At 33.6% G+C, this 11,914-nt stretch overlaps 1 protein-coding gene across 3 annotated transcripts in view; it reads right to left on the bottom strand.

The window, feature by feature from the left end:
• The window catches only part of DOCK7 (dedicator of cytokinesis 7), a 214,816-nt gene that overhangs the window by 116,303 nt on the left and 86,599 nt on the right, over nucleotides 1–11,914 (bottom strand). For all 3 annotated transcript variants that reach the window (XM_060023043.2, XM_060023034.2, XM_060023049.2), the window contains exons 15-16: nucleotides 3,797–3,914; nucleotides 501–571 (exon numbers count right to left, since the gene is read on the bottom strand). In XM_060023043.2, coding sequence (XP_059879026.1) covers nucleotides 501–571; nucleotides 3,797–3,914 — 189 coding nt within the window. The remainder of the gene's footprint in view (nucleotides 1–500; nucleotides 572–3,796; nucleotides 3,915–11,914) is intronic.

Genomic DNA, 11,914 nt, shown 5'->3' on the forward strand with positions numbered 1-11,914 from the left:
GGAGGGGGATGGGGAGGGAGGGCAGGAGGAAGAGGAGGAGGGGAAAGAAAGCAGAAGTTAAAGCTTATCCAGAGTTAACAATCAATTCCTAAAGAAGTAAAAGGGAAAGTCACTGAGTCGAAGATTTATTGGATGTTGCACCAATTTAACTGACTAATGAGTGCAAGCTTAGTAAAGAGTTAAGTAAAACTACAAAGTGTCAGGTGAAAATAACAGGGAAAGACCAAAGGACCAGAGGCCATAATGATAATCAATAACAATATAATAAAAATGAAAGGATCAGAGAATTTGACAGAAAAGATGTTTTGTGCATAAAGTCTTATATTTGAGATGTCTACGGAGAGAATGTGCATCTACAGGTTGAAAATTATAACTTTGATGTCAGCTGTCTTGAATTTGCACATCCAGTGCAGCAAAGCATTTGGTAAACACACTAACGTGAGTGCTAACAATGCCACTGAGAAGTGAGAAACTTTGAAAGAAATATTTGAATTCAGTACCTGTTATGATATACTACGGCTGTATAGGCTTCCTTTGAAAATTCTGAACAGCTAGATTTACCAAAGATTACCTGTAACAAATAACAGCATGTTGAAACTTTGTTGTAATAAATGCTGGATGTTTCAAATCTATGTAAGAATTTGTCTGATTTAATAACTGAGAACAATGGGCAAAATAAGCCCAATGAAGAACAATGTGCCTATACGTTCAATTGCTTAACTGTAAATTTCTTTTCAACTATAGACCCATCTGACATTCAAACATTCAAAAAGTTTCTATCCATTATATTTATATCTATTGGGCAATAAGGTACATTTCTTTCCTTTTTCTTAAAGAAGGTAAAGAATTCATTTTAAAATCTAGATGTAGCACATCATTTGGAATTTACATAAGAAATATGATCCTAGAATGGTGGCATATATCTACTATATAAATTGGTAGATTCTCCACTAAAACAACAGTCATTCTGAACGTCAAATATAAATTATTTATAAATGATATTAAAATACTCTAATTTAGGTCAAGCTATGTACCCTTTAACTTCCAGTACTCCCTGCAAGCTACTCTACAATGGAAGAGGAGCTCCATTCTTATATTCTTATTTATGTGTTTGTTTTTTTTCAAATCCACCACATTAAAAAAAAATACACTACTACTACAATACTTTGGAGAAGGTTTAGAGGTAAAATAATTCAGTCTTGTATATCTGCCTCTCGAATTCTACCAAGCAATACTATGGTTAATTAGGGCAGCAGATTACATAAATGGCTTAATGATGTCAAGGTCATAGCTATGATTACTATGTGACAGGCTTACAATATTATCTAGTCATAGATTAAACTTCTAAGTCTGGCCAGTCATCTCTACACATGCATGAATAGGTATGTGGACATGTCATCACACTTCTATCACACAACTGGTAAAACAACTCAAAGTTTACTCCTTATACAAAGGGGTTAAGTTGCACCATCCTTAAATAAAAAGAACATAACAGATATCTGTGTTTCTTTTTGCAACATTTCAAGCAGGTCCTTTTATTTTAAGGGTATGCAAAAGTGTAATAATTATGACTCTCCTGTATATGTCTAATTTCATCAATTTCTAAGACTACCTTACTATGTTTTTATAAAAATGCTGTTCCAGTGCCAAAATTATGAAGTTTATGATTTTATCATATCAACATTGTATGATCAAAAAATTATCTTAAGATTCATTCGGACAGTCTTCATTTTTAAAAAAATAAGCAAATATAATGTGTCTGTGTTTATACATTATTTCAAACCAGCCACTCACATAAACATAAAAGCATTATATTTTCATATCACTAATAATACACAAGAGAAAGGAATGCAGTACCTTTTTTTCCCTCTGAGAAGCTATTGTTTTTCAAAAAGTAACTTATTTTCATAACATGCAATGATATAAAGTGAAAAGTGTTCCTTTGACCATTTAACATGTATTTTTAATCATTCATCAACATAGACTGAGCATCAATTATGCCAAGCACTATGATAGGCAAGATACAGATATGAGTAAGACATGGTCCTTGCCCTCAAGGAGCTCACAGTCTAGTGGTTGAGATAAAGAAACAAGCATATAACCATAAAATGAAACAGCACATAAAAAAAGTAAGAAGACACTAAGGTAGCACCAAATGAAGGAGTGGTATAACTGCCGATATGGCTGGACGCAGCTGGGGCTCTGTAGAGGAGGCTATATGTATGCTAAGACAAGGAAGAGTTTGTTAGGCAAAAAATAAAAACAAATTATTTTACATATACTACATTTGTCATAAGCTCAAATTCATATGGCCATTCACATATAGGATAACAGAGCCATCTATTTTCACAATCCAGCATCTTTTCATTGACTATGATTAGTGCATTCATTCCTTCGGCAAAAATGAAGAGCTAGTAAAAAGCACGAAATGCTCATTCCAAACCTCAAAAATAAATTCTACATTTATTGAACAAATATTTATTCAGCATGTATTACATGCAAGGATCTGGAACAGCTGCCATAGAAGAATACAAAGATGAATAATTTGTGCTTGCTGCTATCAAGATCTATAAATGTTGATGAAACTGAGGCTACAGTGGAAAGGAAAATATATAGTTTTCTTAGTAAGTATTGTAGAAAATCAAAAGAACTTGATTCAAATGACTGCCATAGAAGGCTAAAATAAAACTCTGTAAACAGTGCACCTGTTCTTAGCGCATTTTCATTCCACTAGGGTTCTTTCAGAGGTTGCACATCTACAGTGATAGATGTGCTCCTACTCCGTAAATTGAAAATCTACTTTCATGGAACCTGAATTTACTAGTGTCCCACAAATCCTAAATGACAATGTGGGCAGTCAAGAACCTCCCCAATCTAGCCTCAATCTACTATTCCTGACTTATCTTGCATTGCTCTGGCTCACTGGCAACTCACCGCTCTACCTCTGTTGAAGGACATTCTCCAACTTGAATTGCTCTCCTTTCCCCACAGTCTAGACAGATCCACTGCTATGAACATTTTAACCACCTTTGAGGCATTCTCTCCTTCCTCTGAACACCTATACCTTTGAAACCCTATACTACCAATCTTCTAATAATTAGCACATACCTTGGTTATCAATATTGGCTGCAAAATGTAATCCCTTGGGGAGATTTAAAAATACTGATATCTGCCTGGTATCCCACCCCAGAGATTATAATGTAATTGGAATGGGATTGTCTGGGCATTGGTATTTTTAAAAGCTCCCCAAGTGAGTGTAAAATGCAGCCAAAGTTAAGAACTACTGCCAGAGTTTCTCAACAAAGATGGTAAGAACCATGCAAATTAGAATCACCTGGGGGGCATTTTCAAACTATACCACAACCCCATAATACTACCCACCACTTTCCACCTCCCTTACCTGGCCTTTCATTCTAAAGGCCGGGAATCAGGATCACAGATGGAAGCGTAGAGAAGAGGTATCTGCTCTGTTAAGAGTACCCTAGGTGATTCTGATCTGGCCCTCTTCTGAAGTTCATTATTTTAAAATTTTATGTATTCTGAATATCCTCTAGATTATGTCTTATTCATCTTTGTATCTCTGGGAGTGCCTAGCATATACCAAGTCCTCAATAAATAAGACTTCAAATAAACTCATTACTACCTGTACAGGAAGTAATGAAGTCTGAAATTTTGTTTGCAAGATCACATTCATTTCCAGTTCAGAGCTGCCAACCAAGTGATTACCTTCCCTGCCCCCAAAAAGGTCTATTTGAACCGTATATGAAGAATAGCAAATGTAAAGAACATTTCTTACCGGCATGGCATTGCTAGGATCCTCCCCATACATAAACTGGACTTTAACTGTTATATTTCTGGCAGAACCTTGACGGTTGGCAAAATTGAGACTCTGAGGGTATATGTAGAGAAGGTTTCTGTGAAGGCAATAGTATACATGATAGTGAATACATATCTAAAAACACTATGTATCACTACTACACACCACAAAAGAAACAGATGAACAAATATTGAATCATTAGCATTTGCTAGACACTATGCTATTTTCACATACAATGTTTGATTTGATCCTTAGAGCAGTCATTCAAACAGACAGCAATCAAATATATCCCCCTTTTGCAGATGAACTGAGGCCCAGAAAAGTTAAGAGATTTTCACATACAATCAAATAAGTGGCAAAGCCGAAATGAGAATACAGTTCAGTCAGACTTAAAAATGCATGTTCTTTCCTCTAGAAGAGGCTACTGGGAAATAAGTATGAACAGAAACATTATTAAGAAGTTAAAAGACAGTTCTAATATTATCTTAGTTTCTCCAAGCAGATATAAATAGGATGACATTTAGAAATCAGGCTTTTTGTATAAATGTGATCAAGGTTTTAAGAGGTATAATATTCTACATTATTATTCAAAAACACATATGATAATACGGTACGTATAACAGTATTAGGTAGTTACTATGAGAAAATCACATACTACTCTACAATTATTCGACTTCATGTCCAGTTGCATCTTACACAGCTTTAATAGTCCCTGCTGCCAACACAGAGATGAGAAATAATTCAAGGAAAGGCACCAAAAGAGAGGGCTTAAAAAAAAAAAAGATTGAGAGTTACTTTACCTAAAAACTAGTGTTTGCTCAGAGCTGATGAACAAGACTTCAAGCATAATAAAACCCTCCTCATCAACTGCTAGGACAATGAAAATAGGTCTAAATTTTCTAGAAGGTGGTAGAGCAATATAGGAATTTTAAATGAACATACGCTTTGACCCAACAAACCCACCTCTAGTCTAAGGAGAGAACTGCACATACGTACAAATGGGTGTGTTCAAAGAAATGCATGACATTTTTTATATTAGGAAATAATTATAAAGAAACATGTTCATCAGTACTGGACTAATTAATTAAGATATATTAAAAGAAGAATACATTTCAGAGTCCCAAAAAATGACAATATGCAGCAGTATTTATTAATGCAGAAAGAGATACCCAGCATGTTGGATGAAAAAAAGGTTGCAGGGCAGGATGTATAGTGGCATTAACCTACTTACGGAAAACTGTGAAGAAATAATGGCTGAAAACTTCTCTAATCTGAGGAAGGAAACAGACATCCAGATCCAGGAAATTCAGAGAGTTCCAAATTAGATGAACTCAAAGAGACCCACACCAAGGCACATTATTATTAAAATGTCAAAAGTTAAAAACAAGATAAAAAGAGGTAAAATATATCACACATCTAATGGCACGGAAATACCTATAAACAAGACCATTTCAAAACAATGCTGTGTTGTGAGAGAAGTATGCAGAAGCTATGGGAGGAACAGACAGGTACTTAGTTGATCATGGAGAAGTCTTTTCATCTACTCCCTTTGCAATACATTTGTTGAAGAATTATTGATATTTTTGTGTAGATTTTTCCAGAGGCTGGATTTTACTAACTGCACACTGTAGTGACATTTAACATGTTCCTCTGTTTTCTATGAATTGAGAGTTGAATCTAGAACCTTGGTCAAATTTTGGTGGCAAGATCACTTCATAAATGGTACTGTGTCCTTCTATCAGGAGGAAAATGTTTGGTTGTTGTTTCATTTTTTGTGCAATTAGTAGACAATGATGACCAATGCCTAAATCCATTAACTCATTAAGGATTGCCAAAAGGTGATATTCTATCATTGCTTCTTTATTTAACAGCTGGAATATCTCTATGAAGAGCACTTTTCCTTATCTACTATTTGCTTTGCCAGTGAGCCATTATATGAGAGGCAAGAATAAATGCTTGATTCTTTTCCATTAGCTGCCAGTTTTCAAAATAATCAGTTGGTACATTACATTCCTCTAAAAGGGATCAATTGTGTCTTTCTTTTACAGCATCACTTATAAACTCACGGACCAAACATATTAACGGGTTTCAATATTTTGCAGTTATTATCTTTATTGGTGTTCAAACTGTACCATCTTTGACAGGTGAAAAGGTCGATTCAAACTGGCTCATGATTCCTTTTGATTCAGTCAAAATAGTCTTTGACGGCTTCTTACTACCTGTTACGAGAAGACCTTCCAGGCTCTTCTTGTACACTTTCTTCCCAAACCTGGAATCAGCCATTTCTCCAAGGAGTTGGGGTTTTTGAATGGGTAATGTTTTTCCAGGCCACTCATTGTGGGTTATTCATTGTTTCTAGGCCTTTTAAAGTTGAAAGAGTTAGGGGAAAATGCTTTTAACATGAAATATATCCTGAGTTCATAGTGATAATCCAAATTCAAATTCAAGAATACAAGGTTTTTATTCATTCTTTTCTATCTTGCACTTATATATCATTTTTCCTGTGCTGAGAACCATTCTCAAGGACATCAACTATGAGAGAACTAAAATATCACTTAATTACTCTCATTGTGTATTATTCCAACAAAGGAGTCTTAAGGAACTTGAAGATTATGTGGTCATCCAGAAGAGGATGAGCCTACAAAGACTGATAAGGCACCCACAAAGAAACAGAAGGAAAACCATGGAAGTACAGTGGCAAGGAAGCCCAAGGAAGAAATTACAAGCAGAATTATGAGTTAAGTGTCAAATGCTATTCACAGACCAAATAAGGTAAGAAATGAAAAATGTCAACTGAATTTAGCAACTTCAAAGTCACTGGAAATCTCAGGCTGAAAACAGACAAAAGTAGGTTTAAAGAGTAAGTAGGAGGTAAGAAAATGAAATAAGTGAAATTCTGAAGAGTGTAGCTGAGAATGGGAGAAAGATAATGCAATAGTTGGAGACGGAACATAGGGATTTGGGAAGCTTTTTAAGATTGGAAAGGTTTAAGTTCGATTAAATCCTAATGAAAAGAATTTAGTTGAGACAGAGTTTGCATACACTAGAACAAGAATGTAATGATTCCTGAAATGGTGGGAGAGAACAGGATCCAAAGCACATGATAACAGATCGGCCTTTATTATGTTTATAATGCCTCATTGTGACATTTATTGAGTATGCAGTATACTAGATACTGAGAATATAGAGATAAAAGACAAAGTTCTTGACTTCATAGAACTCACAGTCTGGAGGGAGAATAAGACAGGCATACTTGCAGTATGATAAATGCTATGAACATAGAATGTCACTGGGGCCCACAAGAGGACTTGAAACTAAAGAATCTGCCCATAAATTTCCGTGAGAAATTTTCAAGTACAATAGACATGCAAAACACACAGACAAGCAAAACACATCATGCCTTCCCCCACCCCTCAATTTCTGCATTTGGATTACTACTGTTTTAGCTTTGTGGATATGGACATAACTGGCCCCTTCCCATCTTTCGAGTCTTAGAAAGCCTCACTTTACCTCCCCACATAACATCACTTTGTTATCCCATTCACAACTCTTAAATAATCTGCTTAAGATAATCCTAAATTATCTTGTTTGTTTGTACATTATTTCTTGTTTATGTATCTCCTTAAATAAAGCCCAAATTCCATGAGGGCAAGGACCTTACGAATCTAGTTAACTGGTATATTTCCAGTGCCTAGAATAGTTCCTCATATGAATAAATGATTGATTGAATGAATGAATAGTACAGAACTCACATAATATTTTAGTTACTTAACTCTTCTGGAGTTTAAATTTTCATATGAAATGCGAATTAACTGAACATTAAGCTATGCTTGATTTCTAATATAAGCAATACAATTTTAAATTCAACTTGTCTATGAAGGTGAAAGGCATGCATTTAGCCTAGACTCTTTTTCATTTGACTGCTAACTCCACTAATAAATTTCCACATAAACCCAGTAAGTCTTTACCGTGCATTTATAATACTCCTTCAGAGGAACTTTAAATCAGCAGAGAGAAGGTAGATCAATGAAAAGTGTTGAGTTGCTGAGATAGCTGACTGACCTTTTTTAAGGCTGAATTCATATTTCACCACTTCCTCAAAACAAATTCCAGATTAAATCAAAGTTTTAAATAATAAAAATAAAACCATAAAAGTACTAGAAAACCTTTAAAGAGACCATATTTTATAGGTGACGAAGGCATTTCTGAGCACGAGCCACAAAAAATCATAAAAGACAAATTTTAAAGCCTCTACAGAGCAGGGGATACCATAAACACAAGTGGAAGACAAAGGACAAATTGGAAGAACACTGTTCGCTACACACATGACAAAGAGTTAGTATCCATCACATGTGAATAATTCCTAAAATTATTCAGAAAGAGACAAACAAAAAAGGGGTGGGGAGTTTGATGGGGGGAGGGAGACTCAGATAATTCTCAGGTAATTCACAAAGAGAGCAAGACAGACAGCAAAATAAACTAGATATATGTGCCTACTAGGTTTATCAATATTTTTTGTCTTTGTCAATTTAAAGCATTGGTAAAAATTCATGGGAAAAGAGGAACTCTCATATACTCTTGGTAGGGATATAAATTGGCACAATTCTTTTAAAGGATAATCTGACAAGAGAAATCTACTTTGAAAGTTAACATCTATGAACTTATCATATGAAAATATGTATACACAAACACAAACACCTTTTCTATGCATATTGTTTGTAATCAGAAAATTGCAAGCAACTGAAATGATCATTGACAGGCAGATGATTAAATTAAGGTGCATCCATATAATAAAAGATTGTGCAGCCATTTAAAAGGATATGGTATAGGCACTCATATGAAAATAAATTTTAAAATGTTATGGTCTTGAATCAATTTATATATATAACACAAGCTATATATAACACACTCCCATTTGTGTTAAAAAAAAAATTACATTTAGGCAGTCATCCAAGGGAACTGGTATGATAGACCCCAAAATGTTAATAGAGAAGAGTCAGGATTTTTATTTTTTATAGGTTTTTCAAATATCTGAGTTTCCACGATAAATACTTTCAACATAACAAATTAACATTTATTAATAGTGAACATGAGAAAAAAGCTAAGATAAACAAAATGATTCCTTCGAAAGTCACTCATCTTCTGGACCTCTGCTGTCCAATAATATGGTCTAGTGAGACCATATGGTCTAGTGAGACCATAAAATACATACTAGATTTGGATTAAACAAAACATACTATTAAAATTAATTTCACTTGTTTCTTTTCAGTTTTTTACACATATAGCTCACACTATATTTCCATTGGACAGTGCTGTTCTGGACAAAGAGAGGAAAAGGGAGCTAACGTATTGATATTACTCTGGCATTATTCTTTAGTTACTATAAATATTTCTATTTATAAATATGCTTTTCTCAGTTACTTTTAGAATCTTTCTACAGAATATATTAATTCAAAAACAAATGACCACAGTTTAAAAGGAAGAAATTACTAGTGATACTATATTCAACAGACTCCAAATGCCTTGTGTTTTATTTGGAACTCAAATCTCCATAAGATTGCACAACCTGGGGGAGGATAAGGGACTTTGCTTTGCTTGGATTTAAACAAAGCTCCCAAATGTCCTAAAATTCTATGCAGCTAAGAAATTTTGTATATTAGTTCTTTGAAACTAGGAATTCTTAAATTAGGTCTTAATTTTGCTTAGTTTCTTATTTTCTTTGGCATAAAAATTTTAAGTTTTTACTGGTTACATCTTATCAGAGTTCTATTTATACAGGCACAAGTTCAAGCAAAGATTAGATTCTGCCTTTAACAATGTGTACTCAGACAGGGGGCATTAAAAGGTAGATGTAAAAATCATTTACAAAATTACTACTTTCATTACATTTCCCATGTTGACACTCTTCCACAGCTTATAATTAGGCAAATTATTCATTTTAATTATATTAAATAACATGTCAAACTATGGTAAGAAAAAAAATTATCCAGATATTTCTACCCAGAGACAATATATACTATAAACCAAGAATATGCAACCGCTGCCTCTAATCTATCTTTTTGTGTTACATGTGAGGAAATATATAAATTGTGCAAAAAGTGTCAATACTCCAGCAGAGTAACCAAATAGAAGGAAATTCCTTCACACAGCCTTTCTTTGTTATTAGTGTCCAGTTACTTTCATGCACTGGAAGGGACTACTTTTCAAATTCCTTTCTCTGAAAAGAACCTCCTATATCAAAAAGGTGTATCTATTATATGCAAATTTTGTGTTTGAAAAACTCCCATGTTAAGACTTTATCATTATCTTACTCATTCAATAAAAATGTATGGTTTCTCCAGCATGTTAGGCATTGTACTAAAGTGCTATACAGGATATAAATTTAAAACAGATATAGATCTTACCAATGAACAGCTTATAGTACAATAGAGACAAGAAGCTGGCCCATCTCCATTCCCCCTCAACTAGAAAATGGATGAAATATCAGGGTCAATAGTTTTAAGCCAGAAAAGTAGACAGTTTAGTTAGAAGTTTCAAAATATGCCCTTCAGGACCAATGATCACAACACTAACATATCTCTTTTAAAAAGAGGGAGGAAATTCAAATTTCTTCATTAGTTCAACATACACTTCTATAATTCCATAACATGTACCAGTGGTAAAGGTAAGATGAAAATGAAGAATAAGGAAAAATATTTTGTTTTTCTTCTTCATTAGTGGAAGTATTAGTATATTTTTATCTACTTGCATTCTATATTTCTCTTACAAACAGAAATATTTATGTGGTTCTGTATTGGACACTTAGAAAAAGTATATACAGGCTAAACAAAAGACACAATTCCTTGTACTTATCAAGGTCCAAGAGACCAAAACTCAGAAAACCCAGACTCTAGCAAAACTTCCCAATTTATGTCATCTTAACATAAGACTAGATAATATTTACCAATAAAATATTACAGCAATATTACATAAGTGCATTGCCTTTTTAATTACAAAAGAATACTAATATATAATACTGTGTAATGTTTACTAAACACTAGGTAGTGCTCTAAGTGCTTTAAAATATTTTTAGTCTTTATATAATTCTATAGAGTAGATATTATCTTCACTTGATAGACAAGAAAACAGAGGTCAGAAAAGCTAAGTAATTTCACAGAGCTGAAGAACAGCACAGCCAGGATTCCAATTCATCCAGTCTCTCTCCAGAATCAAACTCTTAGCCACTGTGGTTTACTACATCTACTGCAACTGTTCTATCCAAAAGCCCTTAATCCTAAATCACCAAAAGAAAGGGTCTCTGTTTTACTCCAGGAAGAAGCATTTCTAAGAATAAATTTGGAAATGATAAATTTTGTAAAGTTTTGCTTGATAATTTACCATATAAACTGAAATTCATTATGTTAAAACTTTTCCCTTTGCAAAAAGAGCTATTGCATTTATGAAAAATTTCATTTAGATAGGGCTAATCACACACACATACACACACACAAATTAAAAGGTAATTTCATGGATATAATAACTAACATTTTGAGTACTTCCTATTTGCCAGACACTGTTCTAAGTACTTTACACATATTACTTCTTTTGCTTCTCCTTAAGTATGTACCAAAAAAAAATACCCAACTTACAGAAGAGGAGACTGAGGTGTGGGAAGGTTAAGTAACTTATCTAAGGCAGGATAGCTAGATCTGGCTTCTGGACCAGACCATAATCTGATTCCAAAGACCACACTCTTAACAATTTTACTATATTAATTTGTCAAGCTAAGGCATTTTAAAAGTATTTATTATTTTCTCAAAAATAGTTCTTAATATGAACACTCAAGAAAAATAATCACTTATAATTTAACTGAAACATTTAGTATTTTTCCTTTTAACACTAAGTTAGAAGCACAGGGGAACATTATTTTTAATCATACTATTAATTTTTTGGTTTTGTTAAATTTAGATCATGAATATTGTTACCAAGCACACAAACTTTAGAAAAACTTATAATGGGCAAATAGTTTCTGACATTTTAAGTATTGGGTTGGCCAAAAAGTGCCTTTGGTTCATAAAAAAAAATAAAAGACACATTCTTCATTTTCACCAAGAACTT

This window comes from Delphinus delphis, chromosome 1, assembly GCF_949987515.2.
Source record: "Delphinus delphis chromosome 1, mDelDel1.2, whole genome shotgun sequence".
NCBI lineage: Eukaryota > Metazoa > Chordata > Mammalia > Artiodactyla > Delphinidae > Delphinus > Delphinus delphis.